The sequence below is a fragment of the Salvelinus namaycush genome, chromosome 15, assembly GCF_016432855.1.
Source record: "Salvelinus namaycush isolate Seneca chromosome 15, SaNama_1.0, whole genome shotgun sequence".
NCBI classification, from domain to species: Eukaryota; Metazoa; Chordata; class Actinopteri; order Salmoniformes; family Salmonidae; genus Salvelinus; species Salvelinus namaycush.
Window position 1 is genome coordinate 33,487,633 of NC_052321.1, and position 25,792 is coordinate 33,513,424.

General features: G+C 41.5%; 1 protein-coding gene across 1 annotated transcript in view; it reads right to left on the reverse strand.

Annotated features, from left to right (window-relative positions):
- Positions 1-24,484, reverse strand: part of tyro3 (TYRO3 protein tyrosine kinase) — a 29,272-nt gene extending 4,788 nt beyond the window's left edge. Inside the window, exons 1-13 of the mRNA XM_039009802.1 lie at positions 24,089-24,484; positions 20,252-20,435; positions 15,239-15,339; positions 12,509-12,679; positions 8,024-8,110; positions 7,698-7,813; positions 6,976-7,156; positions 4,336-4,478; positions 2,052-2,190; positions 1,778-1,904; positions 1,136-1,230; positions 919-1,014; positions 535-615 (exon numbers count right to left, since the gene is read on the reverse strand). Coding sequence (XP_038865730.1) covers positions 535-615; positions 919-1,014; positions 1,136-1,230; positions 1,778-1,904; positions 2,052-2,190; positions 4,336-4,478; positions 6,976-7,156; positions 7,698-7,813; positions 8,024-8,110; positions 12,509-12,679; positions 15,239-15,339; positions 20,252-20,435; positions 24,089-24,146 — 1,579 coding nt within the window. The 5' untranslated portion in view covers positions 24,147-24,484. The remainder of the gene's footprint in view (positions 1-534; positions 616-918; positions 1,015-1,135; positions 1,231-1,777; positions 1,905-2,051; positions 2,191-4,335; positions 4,479-6,975; positions 7,157-7,697; positions 7,814-8,023; positions 8,111-12,508; positions 12,680-15,238; positions 15,340-20,251; positions 20,436-24,088) is intronic.
- Between the last annotated feature and the right edge of the window lie 1,308 nt (positions 24,485-25,792).

Below are 25,792 nucleotides of genomic sequence, written 5' to 3' on the forward strand. Positions count from 1 at the left end.
CTGAGACGCACGCAAACAGCAGTGGATGCATCAATTCAGGTTACACAAGTTTACGCCTTTTTGACAAATCGCCAAATGTCATTCATTCCACTTTTTGGTGTTTTGTAACAGCTGTCTCTTTCCATTCATCAAATGGCAGGTGCACAGTGCACTGTATGGATGCTGGAATATATATATTTTTAGAGTGGACAAACGTGCGCAGGTCGCCAGGCTTATAGGAGCCGTTTGACAATCAGATGAAAACATCATGACCGGTTGTGTTTAAGCCACTTTTTTTTTTTAAATAAAAAGATAATACATTTTAAAAGTGAAACAACAAATTTTTACTATTAGACCTACAGCGTACCTTTGAAATGAATAGGGATTCTGTAATTCTATGATTAGGCCCAAGCGTGTGCACACAAAGGAAGTTCCATAACGGGAAGAAATCTACTTGCACCCCTACTTTCAACTGTTTCAATGTAATATCCACTGACTGTACACATTCATATAAAAAAGGCAGTTAAAATGTACAGTCGATAGTCGCTCACTCACTTTTGAGCACCTTCACTGCAACTTTCTGTACAGTACTGTCCTCCATCTTTAGGAAGGCCTCACGCACTGAGCCAAACTCACCTACTCAAACACAGAATTAAAAAAATAATAATAATAATAATCACTGGCACATTAATCTTGGGACAATAAACACTTTGGTTACAATTCAACATATTCCAAAACATCACAACACAGACATGAGGTCTGCCTTGTTATTTAGCAATACACAGTCATGATTATAGGCCATGCCAGACGTTAGTAAATGTTTTCCTTTGCAGTCGCCAGCATCTACCACATTTTTTCAACAGGTCTACTTTCAGTCAACACTTTTAAGGGTGTGAGCTAGTTTGTATAGAAACAGTACACAAGGAAGACCTCACTAACCTTTTCCCAACATGTGTCCGAGAGTCAGTAGTCTTTCTGGGATCAGGACGTCTTGCAGTTTGGCCTTTAGATCGTTATTGATACCCAAGCTGTCCACTGGTGGGAGACCGATTGAATTCATTATTCACCACCAAGGTCCACTGACTACAGTACGTGTCAACAGAGGGCGGCACCTTTATTTGTGGAGGCCGCAAGCCAAACATGCCTGACTACTTACAGCTGGATTCTGGGAGCTCGGGGCAGGTCCTGTTGAATGACCTGGCTGCAGTGAAGGACACCAAGCGCTCATTCCCTGGGGGCTTGAAGACAGACCTGCAATGACAAGCAGAGTCCTGCATTCACATACTGTATGGGCGCCGGCAGGCCTACTGTCTGCAGTATCTACCAGAATCAGAGGCCTTGTTTGAATACTTTATGACTGCAATGTTATTCCTGCTTTACCTTGGTTTAGTAACCTTGCAGTAAAGTCGCTCCTGTTCGAATACTTCTAAAACGCATCCTTCCTTCCTTGGGGTAATCTACTGATCTGGCAAAGACATTGGTGAAAAGAATGTAGTGGAAACCTTCCTTTCCCTCATCCAATCATGTCAGCTCAGTGATAACTTTAAGGAAGGGATGAAAGGAAGGTAGGTTGCAGTCAAAGTATTCAAACAATGCCTCTGATTCTGGTAAATACTGTAGACCATAGGCCTATATGTAAAGTCAGTGTACTTGGGGGGGGGGGCTGGCAGCTGTTTACAGTAGGTCAGTCAATTCATTAAAATACTGCTTTCAGCCCATACAAATTAATTTAAAACAGAAAATAATGTTTATTTGAAAGGCTTTGGCCTGGTCTAGTAAGAGAGCAATGGTAGCATACCCAAACTGTGTCTCCTTCCCTCTGCGGTGCACTAGGACTATCAAGAGAAGCCCGACCATGGTGGCCACCAGCAGGCCCAACAGAAGACCCACCCACATATGGCCTCTCTGCATCTGGGCTGCCAATGCTGTGTGGAACACACACACACACACACACCATTACAAACTGGCTTTACATACAGCACAACACCCTGTCACCTTCAAATTTGGAACATAGGTTTTAAAACAACTAGAGTGACAGGGCTTATAATGGAGAGTGAGAGGGGCTCACTGACCTGAGGCGGGCATGACCAGTACAGGCTGGCTCCAGGGCCCACAACCAGCCACTGTACACGCTGACACCTGGAAGGTGGCGTTGAAGAAACGACCTCCACCATACAGGTGGGCCACATTCTCTTTAAAGAACAGAGCCTCCTGGAACACAACAACCAAAGTATGTCAGTGTGTATGGTCTATATAAGACATGCTTTGAGTTTAAGAAACATAAAAACAAAGCTTCCATCGCAAGGGAGTATTGGCCTTTTTACATTTTTTACACAACACACATGCTTCGGAACTGCTGAATACAGAGAAAAATAAAGAAAAAAAATCTATTGGATACTTTTCTTTGGCACGACAGGAACACAATACCAATGTGGCCTTTCTATGCTTGAGGCCCTGGGTCTCAATCCTGCCTTGTTCAATTGGGTTTCGGACCACCTGACAGGCCGCCCCCAGGTGGTGAAGGTAAGAAACAAAATTTCTACTTCGCTGATCCTTAACACGGTGGCCCCACAAGGGTGTGTGCTCAGCCCTCTACTGTACTCCCGGTTCACCCATGACTGCGTGGCCATGCACGCCACCAACTCAATCAGTTAGCAGACGACACAACAGTAGTATGCTTGATTACCAACAACGACGAGACAGCCTACAGGTAGGAGGTGAGGGCCCTCGGAGAGTGGTGTCAGGAAAATAACCTTCACTCAACAACAAAACAGAGGAGATGATCGTGGACTTCAGTAAACAGCAGAGGAGCATCCCCCTATCCACATCGATGGGACAGTACTGGAGAAGGTGGACATTTTTAAGCTCCTCTGCGTACATGTCACTGACAAACTGAAACGGTCCACCCACACAGACAGTGTGGTGAAGAAGACACAACAGCGCCTCTTCAATCTCAGGAGGCTGAAGAAATTTGGCTTGCCACCTAAAACTTTTACAGATGCACAATTGAGAGCATCCTGTCGGGCTGTATCACCGCCTGGTACGGCAACTGCACCGCCCACAACCGCAGGTCTCTCCAGAGGTTAGTGAGGTCTGCACAATGCATCACCGGGGTCAAACTACCTGCCCTCCAGGACACCTACAGCACCCGATGTCACAGGAAGGCCAAAAAGATCATCAAGGACAACAACCACTCGAGCCACTGCCTGTTCACCCCGCAACCATCTAGAAGGCGAGGTCAGTACAGGTGCAAAGCTGGGACCATGAGACTGAAAAACAGCTTCTATCTCGAGGCCAGACTGTTAAACAGCCATAACTAGCACAGAAAGGCTGCTGCCAACATAGACTTCAAATCATTGGCCACTTTAATAAATTGAACACTAGTCACTTTAATAATGTTTACATATCTTGCATTACTCAACTCATATGTATATACTATATTATCTATTGTATCTTAGTCTATGCCGCTCTTACATTGCTCATCCATATAGTTATATATTCTTATTCCTTACTTAGATTTGTGTATATTAGGTATTTGTTGTGGAATTGTTAGATATTACTTGTTAGATATTGCTGAACTAGAAGCACAAGCATTTCGCTACACTCACAATAACATCTGCTAACCATGTGTATGTGACCAATAAAATGTTATTTGATTTAAGAAGATTCTGTAAAGAACTCACATGAGAGAAGATTACACGTTTTGATATCTGCCACCCCCCTTGAAGCGTTTATTTCAAAGGAGAAAGCATGCAAACATGAAAGGATAAGTAGCATATATTTCTTTATCTATACTGAACGAAAATATAACACAACATGTAAAGTGTTGGTCCCATGTTTCAGCAGCAGAAATAACATTTCCCAAAATGTTCCATATGCACAAAAAGCTTATTTCTCTCAAATTTGGTTACATCCCTGTTAATGAGCAATTCTCCTTTGCCAAGATAATCCATCCACCTGACAGGTGTGGCATATCAAGAACCTGATTAAAAAACATGATCATTAAAACAGGTGCACCTTGTGATGGGGACAATAAAAGACCATTCCAAAAGGTGCAGCATTGTCACACAACCCAATGCCACAGATGTCTCAAGTTGAGGGAGCGTGCAATTGGCATACTGACTGCAGGAATATCCACCAGAGCTGTTGCCAGAGAATTGAATGTTTGTTTCTCGACCATAAGTCGACTCCAACGTCGTTTTAGAGAATTTGGCAGTACGTCCAACTGGCCTCACAACCGCAGACCACGTTTAACCAGCTACCTTCTCCGGCGTGTGGTAGATTTCTCCAGCGTGTACAGGTGTATGAGACTGTCTCTCCAGTGTGTACATACAGTTGTATGAGGCTGTATCCTACCTGTCCTTCTCCTCCCAGGTTCCACTGGACTTTGTAGGCCATCAGTTTCCCCTGCAGCTCATCGTCCTCCAAGGTCGCCCAGTTCATGGACAGCTGCTGCTCTGTTAGGTCAAATGTCAGGTTCCGGGGGGCAGCAGAGGGCACTGGGGAGTAATAACACACAGGGACACAGTGTCAATGAAAAGCCTTACATTTAACACCTTACATTTGATCATAAAGAACATTATAAAAAGGTAGTTTTGATATACAGTACCAGTCAAAAGTTTGGACACACCTACCGGTACTCATTCAAGGGTTTTTCTTTATTTTTACTATTTTCTACATTGTAGAATAATAGTGAAGACATAAAAACTATGAAATAACACATATGGAATCATGTAGTAACCAAAAAAGTGTTAAAGAAGTCAAAATATATTTTAGATTTGAGATTCTTCAAAGTAGCCACCCTTTGCCTTGAAGACAGCTTTGCATTCTCTCAACCAGCTTCACGAGGAAGTCACCTGGAATGCATTTCAATGAACAGGTGTGCTTTGTTAAAAGTTAATTTGGGGAATTTCTTTCCTTCTTTATGCATTTGTGCCAATCAGTTGTGTTGTGACAAGGTAGGGGTGGTATACAGAAGATAGCCCTATTTGGTAAAAGACCAAGTCCATATTATGGCAAGAACAGCTCAAATAAGCAAAGAGAAACAACAGTCCATCATTACTTTAAGACATGAAAGTCAGTCAATGTGTAAAATTAAGAACTTTGAAAGTTTCTTCAAGTGCATCGCAAAAACCATCAAGCGCTATAATGAAACTGGCTCTCATGAGGACCGCCACAGGAAAGGAAGACCCAGAGTTACCTCTACTGCAGAGGATAAGTTCATTAGAGTTAACTGCACTTCAGATTGCAGCTCAAATAAATGCTTCAGAGTTAATGTAACAGACACATCTCAACATCAACTGTTCAGAGGAGACCGTGAATCAGGCCTTCATGGTTGAATTGCTGCAAAGAAACCACTAATAAAGGACACCAATTTGAAGAGACTTATTGGGCCAAGAAACACGAGCAATGGACAATAGACTGGTGGAAATCTGTCCTTTGGTCTCATGAGTCCAAATGTGAGATTTTTAGTCCCAACTGCCGTGTCTTTGTAAGACGCATAGTTGGTGAACAGATGATCTCGCATGTGTGGTTCCCGCCGTGAAGCATGGAGGAGGTGGTGTGATGGTGTGGGGGTGCTTTGCTGGTGACACGGTCTGTGATTTATTTAGAATTTAAGGCACACTTAACCAGCATGGCTACCACAGCATTCTGCAGCAATACACCATCCCACCAGGTTTGCGCTTAGTGGGACTATCATTTGTTTTTCAACAGGACAATGACCCAACACACCTCCAGGCTGTGTAAGGACTATTTGACCAAGTAGGAGAGTTCTGCATCAGATGATCTGGCCTCCACAATCACCCGACCTCAACCCAAATGAGATGGTTTGGGATGAGTTGGACCGCATAGTGAAGGAAAAGCAGCCAACAAGTGCTCTGCATATGTGGGAACTCCTTCAAGACTGTTGTAAAAGCATTCCAGGTGAAGCTGGTTGAGAGAATGCCAAGTGTGTGCAAAGCTGTCATCAAGGCAAAGTGTGGCTACTTTGAAGAACCTAAAATATATTTTGATTTGTTTAACACTTTTTTTGTTTACTACATGATTCCATATATGTTATTTCATAGTTTTGATGTCTTCACTATTATTCTACAATGTAGACAATAGTATAAATAAAGAAAAACCCTTGAATGAGTATGGGTGTCCAAACTTTTGACTGGTACTGTATGTCAATGCATTCATTGTAAACTTGTGCTACTGCCATTAAGCAGTTAATTATTTAAAACACCATCTGCTCTAAAACTCAGGAGAGATTTGCAGGGAGAGGGAAATCACTAATCAATCAGTGTCTTTGACCTAACCGCACTCACAAAAAATTGGTTGATCTCTAAGAGTGAGAGCCTATGGTCCCCCTGTAGTGGTATCCCTGACCAGCGTGTGGGGACACTGAGGTAACAGGCCTTAGTTTAGCACTGCAACACATTGATTTGGATTGAGGGCATGCACAATGGTTCATTGTACCAACAGTACTGGAATCAACTGGCCTGTGTCCAGCACTGCCAGTATACACACAAGATCACCCCCAGAAACCTCAACTGCACTGCTCCCCTCATCAGACTCCCTCCCATGACCACATCCTAAACTCTTATTTAAAACCTATCAAATTAGACTGCATCTTATATAAAAGTTAAAGGATTTAGTTCATGTTCTCGTACTTTGACAGCGTAACAACTTTGAAATGTCGGCTGTGAGGCACAGAGGGCCAGCAAACACAAAGCACCACGTTATATTCCCATTGTGATAAGGTTGCCACTCGCCATATTGTTGCATGAATCATCATGTGCTTTCGATGTCCAGCTGGTGAAGTGGTTGGTTGACAATGCGTGTATACCAAATGGCACCCTATTCCCTATGTAGTGAATACTTTTGACCGGGGCATAAATAGTGCAATGCATAGGGAATAGGGTGAGATTTGGGGCGCATCCAATGACGTAAAACAGTTGATGAACAAAAGAGCTGATATGTCATTATGTATTCTATTGACTGGATGCCCACCTGCTTCTGGTGTCTGAAAGTCCAGCCAGCCAGAGAATAGAGAGGTCCCAACCTCATTGTCACAGCACACTCTAACACTGTAGTTGGAGTAGCAGCTCAGCCCACTGAGGATCTGTTGGAATGGTGGAACCTTCACACGCTGGTCCAGAAGTTCCACCTTCCTCCCAGAGTTCTTAGACATCTGCAAGAGGTTTGACGGAAGGAAAACATTCCATAAGGGTTAAGTTCAAGTACAAATGTGAGAGCATGTGAAAAAAATGCATGATATGTCATCTATCTTTTGAGGTGAAATTCTCGTGTTTTCGTCGGCAAATTCTTTCATTCAAAGAACGAAAAATAATAATACTCAAGGCGCTGCCCCCCCCCCCAAAAATTAATTATTTTCATTATCTCAGTCTTGACGAAGCATTGATCCAAGGCATGAATCTCAATGTTGATGGTTGTCACTCCCATCCTAAATTGCATTGACAGACGACTTTCAACAACCACATCCCTTAAAAATCTGTACATATATTTAACTGCTGACTGAGCGTGTCAGCTTGCTTGCATATTCCATGACTGCTTCATTAAACATCCACACATAAGAATTCAGTCACAGGGTTATTTGATTAAGGAATTTAGCCAAATCCACAGCACTGGCCAGCCATCTCAGTTGTGCCGGTTTGGTTCATTTTTATCTGTGGGACTGGAGTATTAGAATAGAATATAATACACATCTTTACCTGGATGGTGCAGGCCGACAGGTCAGAGTGTCCGGTGAAGCCAGGGCTCCAGGCCAGCGTGACATTGTTCTCCACCATGTGGACCACCTGCACACCTTTAGGAGCTGCTGGGAGGACTGCAGTCAAAGAAAAAGACGAAGTTTTAGATTTACTAACATCCAACTCTGCACAGGAGCTGCACGAGGGGCAGACAAGAATAGCTAAGTAACAGCAGCGTACTGCAATGTGCATTGACTAACCGGTCTTCATCAGGCAGCATATTCAATTTGAAAAACAAATGCCTTAGTCACACTCATGACAGCACTGATTATTCATGAATTAGTCACCTTTAATGTGCACAGTGCCTGTTCGCGATACTGAGATACCTCTGGCATTCTTGGCTTCGCAGTAGAACTTGATGCTGTTGTTCACACCTACAGGGAAAGGGAACAGAGGTGGGAGACATGTTAAGTGAGGTACGCAAACCAGAGCCCTTTAAAAAGGTCCCCTGTCCCCTGCTACTATGCCTGACCAACAGTTTGTTCCTCCCATGTAAATGAGTAATTTTCACACTGGGAACAGTATGAAATTCATACCACAGTGGAGTACTAATATATATATGAAGTCCTGTGAGCGTTTGTACCTTCCTTCTGGTGCAGACCATAAAGTAAACACTGGAATGAATGCATCATCTGTATTTCCACAACCTCAGTGGCAACAGATGGTGAAATTGCCACATCTTTTGCACTGAAAAACCTGTATTTTATTCATGCCTAACTTGGATAAGGATCTAAGGGTTTTCGAAACCACCAATTTGCACAAACCAGCTACTGAAACTACAGCACGGAAACACAAGGACTGCACAAGGAATAACTCCTAACCTAGACTGACTTGTTAAGCCTTGTATTAGTCCATGAAATCACTTTCCTTGAGCTAATCCTTCATGACAAATACAGTTACAGGAAGGCATGTGTTGTGTGTGTGTGTGCGCGTTTTACTGCGGGGACCAGAAGTCCTCACAAGGATAGTAAAACAAGGAAAATTTGGATAAGTGGGGACCGGTCCCCATAAGGAAAATGCTATTTTAGGCTTAGGGGTTAGGTTTAGGGTTACAATTTGGGTTAAGGGTAGGTTAAGGGTAAGGGAAATAGAGTTTTGAATTGAATTGTTAGTAAAACAAACGTGCGTGTGTGTGTGTATTGTACAGTACACTGAACAATACCAGGCATTAAGGGCCACTACCTGGTTACACATCCACAGAAAAACATGCCAGGGTCATAACAGGGAACCATCAGCTGGACTGAAACAGATCTGGTTACTCTCACATTCCAAGGAAACATCAGTCTCTGGTCGCCAGATTGGAAAACATCAGCACCTGTTAAGTGGAGTATCTGGCTACTTCATTCCTGACTCAGAGTTATAACTCAGCAGCAAAGTCTTTGTATCCATCCCAAATGGCACCCTCTTCCCGATTTAGTGCACTACTTTTGACCAGAGCCCTATGGGCCAGTTCCTCTGTCCTATTTAACTAAACCAGCTAAACATAAGCAGGAAATGAAGGAGGAGAGCCACTAAGGCGAAAGGCTTACATGTCACGAGAAGGGAATGAATCAGACTTCTAATGAACAATCCAGTCAATCCACTCTTGTTGACTGGCTGGCGTCTACACGTATCAAATATTTACACGTGTACGCGTTCCCAACCAATTACAGCGCATTTCCACTCTCAAGTCATAACATTTGTTCTTTCTGATAAGGGGAATCATTACAGGTTTCCTTATCTATAGCCAACAAGAACACACGTCATACAGTGCTGTGCCCATAGAAAAAAAAGCAGTGTATTTACTGGTAGACATCAGCATTGCATAGACATAACATCGGAGTGTAAACCCTCAGAGGAAAGAGCAAGAAAGCCCTTCAGTAGCGTTCCACCCACTGAGAATAACCTTTGGCTTCGTTCTACCATTAAAACTGTTCTATTTCCAACTTACGCACAAATCTCTAAGAGCAGCTTGAAAGCCATAAAACCATGATCCCTTCCTTGCAATGTATGACTAATGTCTGAGTTGCTTTTACAACAGACGGATGGCAGGCCACCTTATTGAACTAACAGCAGTAACAGTCTGATCTGACATTCTTATGATTCATATGTCATTTTCTGGCTTGTTAAATCAAGAGGCTATTTCTCAATCGTCTTTCATCAGTTCCTGAAATCATCTGTCATTGTCACAAAATGCACTGGAGTTCGACAGTCCGCCCCCAGGTGGTGAAGGTAGGAAACAACATCTCCACTCTGCTAATCCTCAACACTGGGGCCCCACAAGGGTGTGTTCTCGGCCCTCTCCTGTACTCCCTGTTCACCCACGACTGCGTGCCCATGCACGCCTCCAACTCAATCATCAAGTTTGCAGATGACAGTAGTAGGCTTGATTACCAACAACGACGAGACTCTTGGGTCCTCGGAGTGTGGTGTCAGGAAAATAGCCTCTCACTCAATGTCAGCAAAACAAAAGAGATGATCGTGGACTTCAGGAAACAGCATAGGGAGTACCCCCCCTATCCACAGAAACGGGACAGCAGTGGAGAAGGTAGAACGTTTTAAGTTCCTTGTTGTACATCTCACCGACAAACTGAAATGGTTCACGCACACAGACAGTGTGGTGAAGGCGCAACAGCGCCTCTTGAACCTCAGGAGGCTGAAAAAAGGTGGCTTGTCACCAAAAACCTTCACTAACTTCTACAGGTGCAAACAGTCATCACGTGCACAGAGAGGTGGCTGCCTACCTGTAGACTTGATATCATTAGCCACTTTAATAAATGGAACACTAGTCACTTTAAGAATGTTTACATATCTTGCATTACTCATCTCATATGTACAGTTGAAATCAGAAGTTTACATACACTAGTCATTAAAACTAGTTTTTCAACCACTCCACAAATTTCTTGTTAACAAACTATAGTTTTGGCAAGTCAGTTAAGACATCTACTTTGTACATGACACAAGTAATTTTTCCAACAATTGTTTACAGATTATTTCACTGTATCACAATTCCAGTGGGTCAGATGTTCACATACACTAAGTTGACTGTGCCTTTAAACAGCTTGGAAAATTCCAGAAAATGATATCATGGCTTTAGAAGCTTCTGATAGGCTAATTGACATCATTTGAGTCAATTGGAGGTGTACCTGTGGATGTATTTCAAGGCCTACCTTCAAACTCAGTGCCTCTTTGCTTGACATCATGGGAAAATCAAAAGAAATCAGCCAAGACCTCAGGAAATAAATTGTAGACCTCCACAAGTATGGTTCATCCTTGGGAGCAATTTCCAAATGCCTGAAGGAACCACGTTCATCTGTACAAACAATAGTACGCAAGTATAAACACCATGGGACCATGCAGCCGTCATACAGCTCAGGAAGGAGATGCATTCTGTCTCCTAGAGATGAACGGACTTTGGTGTGAAAAGTGCAAATCAATCCCAGAACAACAGTCAAGGACCTTGTGAAGATGCTGGAGGAAACAGGTACAAAGGTATCTATATCCACAGTAAAACGAGTCCTATATCGACATAACCTGAAAGGCCACTCAGCAAGGAAGAAGCCACTGCTCCAAAACCGCCATAAAAAAGCCAGATTACGGTTTGCAACTGCACATGGGGACAAACATCGTACTTGTCGGAGAAATGTGCTCTGGCCTAATGAAACAAAAATAGAACTGTTTGGCCATAATGACCATCGTTATGTTTGGAGGGAAAAGGGGGAGGCTTGCAAGCCGAAGAACACCATCCCAACCGTGAAGCACGGGGGTGGCAGCATCATGTTGTGGGGGTTCTTTGCTGCAGGAGGGACTGGTGCACTTCACAAAATAGATGGCATCATGATGTGGATATATTGAAGCAGCATCTCAAGACATCAGTCAGGAAGTTAAAGCTTAGTTGCAAATGGGTCTTCCAAATGGACAATGACCCCAAGCATACTTCCAAAGTTAGGGCAAAATGGCTTAAGGACAACAAAGTCAAGGTATTGGAGTGGCCATCACAAAGCACTGACCTCAATCCAATAGAAGATTTGTGGGCAGAACTGAAAAAACATGTGCGAGCAAGGAGGCCTACAAACCTGACTCAGTTACACCAGCTCTGTCAGGAGGAATAGGCCAAAATTCACCCAACTTATTGTGGGAAGCTTGTGGAAGGCAACCCAAAATGTTTGACCCAAGTTAAACAATTTAAAGGCAATGCTACCAAATACTATTTGAGTGTATGTAAACTTCTGACCCACTGGGAATGTGATGAAAGAAATAAAAGCTGAAATAATTCGCTCTGCTATTATTCTGATATATCACATTCTTAAAATAAAGTGGTGATCCTAACTGACCTAAGACAGGTAATTTTACTTGGATTAAATGTCAGGAATTGTGAAAAGGTGTATGTAAACTTCCGTCTTCAACTGTATATACACTGTATCCTTCACTATTCTTTACTATCTATTGTATCTTAGCCGCTCTGTCACTGCTCATCCATATATTTTATACATTCCCATCCCATTCCTTTACTAGATTGTGTGCATTAGATTTTGTTGTGGAATTGTTAGATATTACCTGTTAGATACTGCTGCACTGTCGGATCTAGAGGAATAAGGATTTCGCTACACTCGCAATAACATCTGCTAACCATGTGTATGTGACCGATAAAATTTGATTTGAGTTTCTGAGGGGAGGCATCTCAGATCTTCTCCTCCAATGTGTTTTGAGAAGAAGGCGAGGAGACAGGGTGCACAGATTTGAGGAAAGAGACTGAGTAAAGACTAATGAGAAACAGCCCGGTAGAGAGTTACCGTTAACATGGAGTACAGATGGCGAGGAGGTGGCATCACCCTTCTGTACTCCCCCCAGCCACCAGAGCACCTCCACAGGGTCCGGGGGGCCCACAGCAGCACACGTCAGGTTAAAGGGCACCCCAGGGAATGTGGCTACATCTTGGGGCTCAAGTATAAAGTTGGGGACACCTGGAGATGGATGGGAACAGAGAGAGGGGTAAATCCATTTGAATTCAATTACTTTTTGACAGCAGCCCTTTTGATTTGAGCGAAGCCTTCCATACATATTTGCCCATTGTAGAAGTGCTCCGAAAGTGACATTCTGGACCGGAATGCCAAAACAGTTGTGTTGTGCCCGCCATCGGTCGAATACAGGGTTGTTGTCATGTTTTGGCTGATACATTCTAATCCCGTTTTAGTACATTTAAATGTCAACTTTCAAAATGGTACCACATAGACGGTTGGAGGTCCGCACATCAGAGAATATTGATTTGAATATCTGTTGTTTTAAATTATACTGTCAACCCTCCATAGGAAACCCATTGAAATATAGATCGAATACACGTGACCATTTAAGTTGACAGACGGTGGGTGGACCAGCGGCCATCTTTGAGGTAGTAATCTAAAAAGTTACAATGGTGTACCAGATAAATTGCAGGGATAGAATTCGTAGAATGGACCTATTTCTAGGATTAAAATGTCACCCACCCTGTATTCAAGAACTTGTTGTGTCTCAACCGATGGTGGGCACAACACAAAAACCTCAGATGTAAAGTAGGGTCCAAGCTAGAGGTCGACCGATTATGATTTTTCAACTCCGATACCGATAATTGGAGGACCAAAAAAAGCCGATACCGATTAATCGGCCTATTTTTAAAATGTATTTGTAATAATGACAATTACAACAATACTGAATGAACACTTATTTTAACTTAATATAATACATCAATAAAATCAATTTAGCCTCAAATAAATAATGAAACATGTTGAATTTGGTTTAAATAATGCAAAAACAACGTGTCGGAGAAGAAAGTAAAAGTGCAATATGTGCCATGTAAGAAAGCTAACGTTTAAGTTACTTGCTCAGAACATGAGAACATATGAAAGCTACCTGAGCTCAAACCGGGAACACATCGACAACAGCCAACCTCGAAGCAACATTACCCATGCAGAGCAAGGGGAACAACTACACCAAGTCTCAGAGCGAGTGACGTTTGAAATGCTATTAGCGCGCACCCCGCTAACTAGCTAGCCATTTCACATCGGTTACACCAGCCTAATCTCGGGAGTTGATAGGCTTGAAGTCATAAACAGCAGAGCTGCTGGCAAAACGCACAAAAGTGCTGTTTGAATGAATGCTTACGAGCCTGCTGGTGCCCACCATCGCTCAGTCAGACTTCTCTATCAAATCATAGACTTAATTATAACATAATAACACAACAAAATACGAGCCTTAGGTCATTAATATGGTCGAATCCGGAAACTATCATCTCAAACAAAACATTTATTCTTTCAGTGAAATACGGAACCGTTCCGTATTTCATCTAACGGGTGGCATCCATCAGTCTAAATATTCCTGTTACATTGCACAACCTTCAATGTTATGTCATAATTACGTAAAATTCTGGCAAATTAGTTCGCAATGAGCCAGGCGGCCCAAACTGTTGCATATACCCTGACTCTGCGTGCAATGAACGCAAGAGAAGTGACAATTTCACCTGGTTAATATTGCCTGCTAACCTGGATTTCTTTTAGCTAAAGATGCAGGTTTAAAAATATATACTTCTGTGTATTGATTTTAAGAAAGGCATTGATGTTTATGGTTAGGTACACGTTGGAGCAACGACAGTCCTTTTTCGCGAATGCGCACCGCATCGATTATATGCAACGCAGGACACGCTAGATAAACTAGTAATATCATCAACCATGTGTAGTTATAACTAGTGATTATGATTGATTGTTTTTTATAAGATAAGTTTAATGCTAGCTAGCAACTTACCTTGGCTTCTTACTGCATTCGCGTAACAGGCGGGCTCCTCGTGAGGCAGGTGGTTAGAGCGTTGGACTAGTTAACCGTAAGGTTGCAAGATTGAATCCCTGAGCTGACAAGGTAAAAATATGTCGTTCTGCCCCTGAACAAGGCAGTTAACCCACCGTTCCTAGGCCATCATTGAAAATAAGAATGTGTTCTTAACTGACTTGCCTAGTTAAATAAAGATTAAATAAAGGTGTAAAAAAATAAAATAAAAAATAAAAAACAGCATCCAAAATTACCGATTTCCGATTATGAAAACTTGAAAATCGGCCCTAATTAATCGGCTATTCCGATTAATCGGTCGACCTCTAGTCCAAGCTACAACATATGCAAATATGAAGAAAAATAACTAAAATCTGAATTTTTACTAATAACTGTAAGGTAAAACAAACTTAAAGAAGTCATAAAATAGTTTCACAACCCTGCTTGAAGCTTTTAAATGATATCAAATTCAACCGTTTATGTTTTCCAGCGATGAAGACTTGGATGTCTCATGGTATGAAAAAGGTCTCAACTTTGAGCATCTTTATCTCCTGAATTGTTCGTCGTTCAGGTCCAAAAAGTCACTTTCTGACCACTTCTTCCATAGGCAAACATGTACGCAAAGTTTTGTTTAAATCAAAAGGGATGTTGTCAAAAAAATGTGTGAATTCAAATGGATTTACCAAGACACAGGCATACAGACAGAGGGCTAAATGTATTGATTGATTTACCCTCAACTGTTATCCAGGCGGGCTCAGAGGAGATGGTCAAGCCATGGAACTCTACCTCACACCAGTACTTCCCTGCATCCTGCTGCTGGACAGACTTCACACTGAAACCACCCAGACAGACACTCAGTGATTCCCCAAGTACTTTACATGAAATGCTAAATAATGCACATTTCAAAATGACAGAGGAGGCGAGACCCATTAGGCAACATTTAGGTAAAAGCCCATCACATAATTGGGTAGGAGAAGAAAAAGGACAATAAAACAAAGATAAATAACCCCTTGAGGATATGTTGAGAGATGGAGTAGGACACTAACTAATTGGATCAATGAACTAGCTTGGGACAGGAGTACACTGTGCATTTGTGTTAGGAGTCACTCAGGAAATCATTGTGAGCATTGACAGGTCATATTCACTCATAGGTTTGGTACATTACTTTCTAAATGTAATTCAGTACAGTTACCTGTCCAATTGTAATCAGCAATGTAATCTAATTACATTCAGTTACTTTTAGATTACTTTCCCCTTAAGAGGCATTAGAAGACAAAAATGTATGTTACAGATTGATTTATCCTGCAATATATGTTGTTCAATGTTAAAGTTTACATAGCTGGCCATATATGGATATTCAATTTTACTTTATGGGTTGGTTATGTAGGCTTCTTCTAACCCATCGCTTTCTACTACATATAATAATACAATTAAATGATATCTTTACATTAAAAAACAAATTCTATCAGAATTCCAGTCATTCCAATAAATGTTATACCCCTTGATCTTCAAGAATAGGATTTGGAAATATGGAAGTATAGATTAGCCAAATTGTTTTACCTGAGCATAACCCCAAACTAAGGACCGTTTAGCCAGCCCTACTCTGTTGTTTATGATTTTGTTGTCATGGAGGACTGATTGGGCTTTAAAAAATAAATGCTACCTGGAATGGCATGCTTTGAAAAGTGCTATTTGTATTTGCTATAGGCCTATTGTTTACCTTTTTGTTGGTGACACTATAATATCTTGATAATATGCAGCTGTTTAAAGGGCAAATTCACAGAGGAAACCATAACAAAACGGACGCCCCGCCTCTGTTTTGGTAAAAAGCTGAGGGATGGGCCTGGAGAAATGTAACCACTCTCAGATTAATAGACAGAGCTATGGATGCAAGGACTGTTTTAACCATGTTATGAGGCTATACAGTGTTTGTTTACATTTACAATGTTTCCAAACATTGGAGTAAAACAAGTTTATATTTTGGGTTCTCACGGAGTGTGACAGTTGAACTAAGCTCATGAGGCATTTATAGGTTATATTCTTCAAGAATCAAAGGATATATAATTTATAAATCCAAAAATGGATGTAGCAACTACAGATTGCCATTTAAGTCTATCTAAAGTGTGCGAGTTTGAGCATGTGTCCATTAGGCCTATGTATAAAAATAAAAATAAATGATCAGCGTGAATTTGTTGAGCAATAAAAGCCCCACTTTTATTCCATAGGCTGGGATCCGCACTATGCAGCTGTTGCATCAGCGCATGTCACTGGCTGTCCACTGGATAAAAAATGATGATTGATAGGCAGTTTAAACTCCTTGAATTCAACCATTATTGGGTTCAAATACACATTTAGATTTGTGAACAGCCATCCACCACAACCACAATCCATAAGGCGCAAATAGCTAAATGAGAGAGCAGCAGTGTGATTCACATCAATGCGCTATGTAGATGTCAATAATAAGTGATATCTGTATCGCCGGAAGACTACACCCCTGCTGTCGGCCTTACTTCCAAGCTTTTATTCAAGTTGTATAATCTTTGGATGCCGACAGCAGTCGCACCATTGGCAGACAGCGCTTGGACTGTAGCCTACAAAAGCCTATTCCTGCTCTTTTCCCACGATCCATCAAACACATTTGGTGTGTCACCATAGTGGTCTCTGACTTGTGGTCAGACTCGCTCAGGTGGAACAAATTTAAATTTGCGCCTTTTTTCAATGCTGATTTGAATGTCATTGAGAAAACAGAAGCGTCAAATATTTTTTCATCTCGTTTTTCAAAAGTATCTTTAATTGGATTACAATATTTTTGATGGTAATGTAACGGACTACAGTTACCGTTTTTTTTGTAATCTGTTCCTCCCCAACCCTGCCCACTTCTGACACCAATCATCACCACTCCAACCAATGAAGGACTAGTCACTAGACCATAGAAATATGAGATAGAAATCATTCTACATTTCTATCACGTCATTCTAGTTCTTTAGACTAGACACAGCATACGGTGAATGTCCCTGGTATCTAGGACATTCGTGTCTGTGTAATGAGCAGGAAACAGGGGGGGGGGGGGGGGGGGGAAATCAGACTTTAGAGAGTTCAAACTGAAGACCTTCGAGCTTCAGTGCATGAGATGAACACAAACGGCTACCAATGGCGATGCAAGTTCACTTTACCAGCAGGTCCAGCAGTCTGCCTCGAGCTTTACGTAACTCACAGACACATGCAGCTGACTCCATTACAATCCCCTCTTCGGGCTCTGGTTTACGGTAAGGTTAGACCCCTTGCTGTCTCCACTCCAGCCATGCTATTTACAGGTTTTTTCTCTTTCTGACAGGGATAAAGCCTCCCCAAGCCGATTATTAAACCTCCACACAACACCTGCTGAAATCCTGTAAGTTCCATTCTGCCATATTTAGCAGACCTGCGTTAAACTCTGTAATAATTCACTTGATTAAGCTTACCCATTGCAATTTGAACCAATAGAAATCCCCAGAAGTGCAAAACCCACCTACATGGCATTCCAGGCAGGCTAAAGCAAACACTAAGTATTTTGAAAGATTTAAAATAGTATTTAAACTCAGGTCTGATGTTGAGCCTCTTGGTGGTACAAGTAGGTAACAACACATCCGCCACGCTGATCCTCAAATCACAGGGGCCCCTCAGGGATGCGTGCTCTGTCCCCTCTTGTACTCCCTGTTCACTCATGACGGCACGGCCAGGCACGACTCCAACACCATCATTAAACTTGCCGATGACACAACAGTGGTAGGCCTGATCACCGACAACGACGAGACAGCCTATAGGGAGGAGGACAGAGACCTGGCCATGTGGTGCAAGGACAACAACCTCTCCCTCAATGTGATCAAGACAAAGGAGATGATTGTGGACTACAGGAAAAAGAGGACCGAGCACGCCCCCATTCTCATCGACGGGGCTGCAGTGGAGCAGATTGAGAGCTTCAAGTTCCTTGGCGTCCACATCACCAACAAACTAACATGGTCCATGCACACCAAGACAGTCGTGAAGAGGGCACGACAAACCTATTCCCCCTCAGGAGACTGAAAAGATATGGCATGGGTCTGAAGGGTTAAAGTTGATTTTGGGGGTCTTCTAAAGACCCCCACCATTGATTATGTTGTTATTAATTTGCTTATGTGCCATTGTACTTATGCTCACTGTATAGCTGAATATTGAGGCCTCTGTCTATGTCTAGCTCTCTGCCAAAACCCGTAGCCCCGCATCTGTGAGAAAAGGTGAGAAAAGGGACGGAGGGTGATAGCGAGACAGAGAGAGACAGCGTCTGTTTTTCTCTGAAACAAGGGCAGATTTGCATACTGCTGAGACAGGTTCTCAGAAACCTTGTGTTAAGAATAACTTGTTATTTTAGCTGCACATGCAGGTTTTGACATAGGAGACATTTTGAGTGTTCCTTATTTGTTAAGTAAACAACAGAGCCCAGAAAAATGGAACCAACAGGTCTTCAGATCCTCAAAAGGTTCTACAGCTGCACCATTGAGAGCATCCTAACTGGCTGCATCACTGCCTGGTACGGCAACTGCTCGGCCTTCGACCGCAAGGCACTACAGAGGGTAGTGCGGACGGCCCAGTACATCACTGGGGCAAAGCTTCCTGCCATCCAGGACCTCTATACCAGGTGGTGTCAGAGGAAGGCCCCAAAAATATGTCAAAGACTCCAGCCACCCTAGTCATAGACTGTTTCCGCTGCTGCATGGCAAGCGGTACCGGAGTGCCAAGTCTAGGTCCAAGAGGCTTCTAAACAGCTTCTACCCCCAAGCCATAAGACTCCTGAACACCTAATCAAATGGCTACCCATTTGACTATTTGCATTGCCCCCCCCCCCCCCCCCTTTAACACCGCTGCTACTCTCTGTTGTTATCATCTATGCATAGTCACTTTAATAACTCTACCTACATGTACATATTAACTCAATTAACCGGTGCCCCTGCACATTGACTCTGTACCGGTACCCCCTGTATATAGCCTCACTTGTTATTGTACTGCTGCTCTTTAATGATTTGTTACTTTTATTTCTTATCCGTATTTTTTTTTTAAATGCATTGTTGATTAGGGGCTTGTCAGTAAGCATTTCACTGTAAGGTCCTGTTGTATTCGGCGCATGTGACTAATACAATTTGATTTGAGTCAGATAAAGTCTGCTCGTGTAAATTCAGTAACGTGGTCAATCTTCCTTAAATCCAGTATTTAAGGCAGACTGACAACGTTATTGAATTCACACAAGAGCAAAGACTTTTGAAGGAATAAAAAAAAACTATGCTTTAAGCTACAATTAATGTTATTTGACCAGCTTTATGATTAAACTTAGAAGCACTTTCTCTGACTTTTCAACTAACTGGATAGCTACTAATCTCCTGAGAAGCTGATCTGGTGATGGTGAGCTCAGTGCTTTGCAACACTCCAAGTAAAGGTTAGTTTGCTTGCGATAATGATGATGCTTTGCAAAAACAGCCTCCAAATGATTTCTGGTAAAATACACTGATATCAGCAGTGTGAAATCCAATTTCTCTCTGTTCTTAGGTACTCTACTCCATCTGGTAGAACTATCTGTACCCGTCTTACCTGCCTAAACAATGATTAGAAATCTAAACTGAAGCATTACTCACCAATCCTTGCTCTTCCCACAAGAGCCAGAGTGACAGATAACAAGATAAAAGTCCAACATTATGTTCTCACAATAAAGTAGGAGACTGAACCAAAGCGCTGACCTGTGGAAGGTCTCCCAGTGGTGTTGCTCGATGGGGATGTACATCTGGTCCGTGCTGTACAGCTTCTCCCCGTCCTTCATCCACACGATCTCCGGCTCACTCAGGCCCTCGATGCAACAACCCAGGCGAGCCATGTTGCCCTGGGTTACTGTGAGGTTGGTGGGGTTCTTGGTGAACAGGAGTCCTAGAAGTCAAAGGTCAGGACATACCAGAGTTCAATGAGTCACTGATTACTAGCCTAAGTTCATTGTGGGTGTTTCTTCTTCACTAGGGGTCCTTCACTACTTCAAAATGGCGTGATGTGGAAGAAAAGATAATGGATGGGATCTGAGGCTAGATTCCAACACACAAGCAGTAGTGAGCGTTACAGGAAAGCTAGCTGGATACCCCTGAAAAGGTAGCCTACAAAATGGTAAAGGGCAATTACACGGTAACAATTGCTGCGACTGACTTTTCACTTAAAATGTATGCCAAACAAAAACCATTGATTTAAAAGTTTAAGAAACCACACAACTGAACATTTTACAAAACCACATTTACTGGAAGAACTTTGCAGATGTAAAAGTTTGGTCACAGAATTTCTGTAAAATCTCTTTTTTTATGTGACCATTTTCCAAAAACTCTTAAATATTATATATAAAATATTTAAGTAAAAAATACTTGAAAGTACTACTTAAGTCATATTTTGGGGTATCTGTATTATTTATAGTTTTGACTACTTTTACTTCACTACATTCCTAAAGAAAATGATGTACTTTTTACTCCATACATTTTCCCTGACACCCAAAAGTACTTGATACATTTTGAATTTAAAAAAAGTTCAAATGTAACCTTTATTTAACTAGGCAAGACAGTTAAGAACAAATTCTTATTTACAATGACGGCCTACCGGGGATTGTCTAATTCACACACTTATCAAGAGAACAACCCTGGTCATCACTACTGCCTATGATCTGGCGGACTCACTAAACACATGCTTTGTTTGTAAATGATGTGAGTGTCGGAGAGTGCCCCTGGCTAGCCATAGATAAAAATAAAAAAATAAAATGGTGCCGTCTGGTTTGCTTAATAAGGAATTTGAAATGTATACTTTTACTTTTAATACTTAAGTATCAAAAGTAAATGTAATTGCTGAAATATACTTAAGTATATTTAAAACCAAATACTTTGAGACTTATACTCAAGTAGTATATTATTGGGTGACTCACTTTTACTTGATCATTTTCTATTAAGGCATCTTTACTTTTACTCAAGTAGGACAATTGGGTACTTTTTCCACCACTGAGAAAAAAGAAAAATAATTAAATAAATCAGCTCAGTGTAATTGAAGAATCGAACCACTTCTGGGGAAATTGGCACACACTGAACAACACAAAAGCTACCTATCCAAAATGGAGATAAACCACTTCTCAAATCTTTACGGCTCTATAACAAAAGAACAAACAGCAAAAACATGTACACCACTGTTCAAAAGTTTGGGGTCACTTATAAAAAGTCCTGGTTTTTGAAAGAAAAGCTAATTTTCTGTCCATTAAAATAACACCAAATTGATCAGAAATACAGTGTAGACATTGTTAATGTTGTTAATGACTATTGTAGCTGGAAACGGCTGACTTTTTATGGAATATCTACATAGGCGTACAGAGGCCCATTATCAGCAACCATCACTCCTGTGTTCCAATGGCACGTTGTGTTAGCTAATCCAAGTTGAGGCGAAAGAAACACACACCTATTTAGGCGAGGTGGTGGCTAGCGGTGTGAAACACTTAAAAAAGGAGAGCCGCACAAGTTTATCATTTTAAAAGGCTAATTGATCATTAGAAAACCCTTTTGCAATTATGTTAGCACAGCTGAAAACTGTTGTTCTGTTTAAAGCAGCAATAAAACGGTCCTTCTTTAGGCTAGTTGAGTATCTGGAGCATCAGCATTTGTGGGTTCGATTACAGGCTCAAAATGGCTAGAAACAAAGACCTTTCTTCTGAAACTCGTCAGTCTATTCTTGTTCTGAGAAATTAAGGCTATTCCATGTCAGAAATTGCCAAGAAAAACTGAAGATCTCGTACAACGCTGTGTACTACTCCCTTCACAGAACAGTGCAAACTGGCTCTAACCAGAATAGAAAGAGGAGTGGGAGGCCCCAGTGCACAACTGAGCAAGAGGACAAGTACATTAGAGTGTCTAGTTTGAGAAACAGACGCCTCACAAGTACTCAACTGGCAGCTTCATTAAATAGTACCCACAAAACACCAGTCTTAACATCAACAGTGAAGAGGCGACTCCGGGATGCTGGCCTTCTAGGCAGATGCTGGCCTTCTGTGTTATTTTGCCCATCTTAATCTTTTCTTTTTATTGGCCAGTCTGAGATATGTATTTTTCTTTGCAACTCTGCCTAGAAGGCCAGTATCCCGCAATCGCCTCTTCACTGTTGGTAGATCTAACTTTACTTGTTACTTCTGTGAACTTTCATTATCCTCCCTCCTCCTCAGTGAGAGAAATTATAAAGTATCTTACAGATATGTGGTTTTTTGGAAACGGAATTACAAGGCAGAAGGCAATGTTTCTTAAAGCAATATGGTAGTAAAATCAGTGGACTGATCATATTATTAAACAGACTTTCCAAACATGGGTCTGCTGTAGACCAACTTCCTCTCTGCTTACCTCATGTCAAAATAAAAGTCCTGCACGTGTGCCATTTGTGGGACACAAATTGAATAACTTTTGGGGTCTTGTAAAGCAAAGGCTTAGATTTTTTTTGTCAAGCAGATGGAAAAGGGGATCTTGGAAAACATCTACCAGAAAAAGTCTTAAAATGCTTTAGAAATACATCAAAACACAATAATGTTGAGGTAAAGACCCCTGCCAACTAATATCTAAACCTGGGCCTTTATTTACTTTAGGATAACATATCTGCCTTCTGTACATTTAAAAGAAAGGGGGGTGGGGAAAGACTTAGGTCAAATAGCCTAGATAGGCCTATGGAAAATACTTGGGTCAAATGCATACTGTAGGCCAGGGCTCCCCAACTGGCGGCCCGCATTTGGCCCCCGGGTGGTTTAATTTGCCCCCCCAAGTTAAAAAAAAATAATATATATACACATTTTTTTTTAAACAATTGGGGGGGACATAAGACTAAAAACACCAGGAAATCAGCTCCAAGTGATTTTAATTTAAGTAATCTGTTACCAAGTATTCCCACTCATAGATAGACACGTGATCTTATACACATGTAAGCAAGGTTTGAAATGATTATGTTTTAGTCAAACATATCTGTTTGGGCTTTTTGCAGTCTACAAATTATTTGTAATTATGTCGACCATCCACTCCAGAAAACAAATCGACACCGCGACTGAATCTAGTTGATGATTCCTGCTTGGCCTATGTAAAAATAGCCCTTTTAAATATTTGGAGCCAATGTAATAGTCCCAAAACAGCAAAGCCGAAAATCAATTAAACATCTCAAATACTTGAGTATTTGTCCGAATGTTTTGGACCCAGGTCTGGATGGGGAATAAGCAAATGACCTAATCTTAGTTAGAAATGTGTGCCCCTCCCTGGCTATGATCAGACTCTTCCCTTGTTATTATGCCCTATTAAAAAACGTTGTTACAAGTCATACTGTAACTTTTGGAGAGAGAAAACCCTACACTAGCACACAATTGTGTGCAGAACACCTAAGCGGTGGACCTGTTCCCTTGTTTTGGACTATCAACCCCTGAAACAACATCGATCGTTGTTGACAAACATACGCTAAACGGAGTTCAGACTAATTAAAGTATAACCTAATTAGAAATTCCTGAGAAGTAGTCGTGCAGTCAATGGATAATTATTCAAACTTACCATGGATTGCTCTACTACTTTGTGCCAAGAAGAGTATGATCCAAAGATAAATGGTCATCTTTTCAACATCTGGTTCACAGTTTGAGCCTCTTTTCACAGATATACGAATTCCGAAGTTTTGAACAGTCGAAGCCCTGAGCTACATGTCCCTTCGGGCAGTGGCTCCAAAGTAGGTTTCCGCACAAGAAAGTCACAACTTTGAGATTTATAGGGAACAATTCACCCAGGCGCGCTGATACAATTCACCAAGACCGAAATACCAGTAAATTCCTGTCCGTGATGATAAACAAAGTATATGTTGTTTTCTTTCCCCTCATTAAGTAACCGACCACACTTCTTCAGATAAGTTGACGTGGACTCCGTCTAGTGTGATTTACACGTTGTTTTTCTAGCCTCCTACTACACCAGGGGTGTATTCATTACGTCGGTTGTTTTGCAACATAAATCGTTTACTCCAAACGGAAAACGTTTAACGAAAACGAGTTTCCATTGGACAAATTGAGTTAGGTCCCCCGTTTGCTTCCGTTAGAAAAACGTTTTGCAACAGAATTATCGTAGTGAATAAGCCTCAGGACAAAACGCTCAGTGTCCTGAGGAATGTCAATGTGCATGACCGCCGCCTAGTGAGAGAGCGCGAGAAAAACGATTCTCAGTAAGTATCAAAATCTGTTCGTGTAACGTTGAACCTACAGAGACATAGGCAATTGTATTTATTATATTTAAATGGGAGAATTTGTAATGAGTTGCAGGGTATATTAGGTTACTGCATGTAGTACACAAAAATAAGGTTGTGACAATCGGATGTGAAGTGGTCTGAATACTGTACACTCGCACAAAGCTAGGATGGCAACAAAACCGAATCCGATTTAAGGAAACAACTCAATTGAAATATTAAATAGAAACATTAATAAATGCAGTAAAATGAAACATTAAAGTTGGGTAATTGTACATAAATCTGTTAGTACAGTATATTGAAATAACTCATGGAGAGTATTCTGTTACAATACACCTGATGTTAAGTTATATTTATTGTTAATGACAGCCTGTTGCGGCTCCTCCTTCATAGAAAGTGCAACATTGATCAGCAACACTGATTAGGAAACGGATATGGTCCTCTGAGGTTGTCGTCAATCTAGTAATACAGGTTGAGATGCAGAGGCCTTTGCCAGATTAAATGAAGAGGATCCATCAACACGTGTTTGCAGGTCAAAATGAGAAAAGTGGAGGTGGTCATATTTTGTGTTTATCTGATATAAATCACACTTTCAAAAAACATTTTGACAAAAGATTTAGAGTTAAATTAGAAAAATTGTGAGGATGTGTTCAACAGATCAACTGAAGATAATAAATAATACAAATCAAGTCCAAATAATAAGACTACCAATAATTTAATAATATAAAGAGTATGCGTGCTAAGAGTCGAATGGATTGGTTTACATTAACGCTGTGCTTTTCTTCATTCTTTCCCAGCATAAAAAAAATAAGCTCTGGTCCCGCGTGTTATGTGCGGCTTGCAAATGCGGAACCTTCTTCCAACTGAAAATAAATGACCAGGACCCTAGCACCAGAAAAATTGGACTTCCCATTCTAGATCCACAGAATAAGCAAGCCTCTGAGCATAAAGGAGTTCTCTCATTCTGGGTCTATGTAGTGCATTGCTTTGACATTCTGGAACTCTGTACTACAGCTTTCATTCACTGGCTG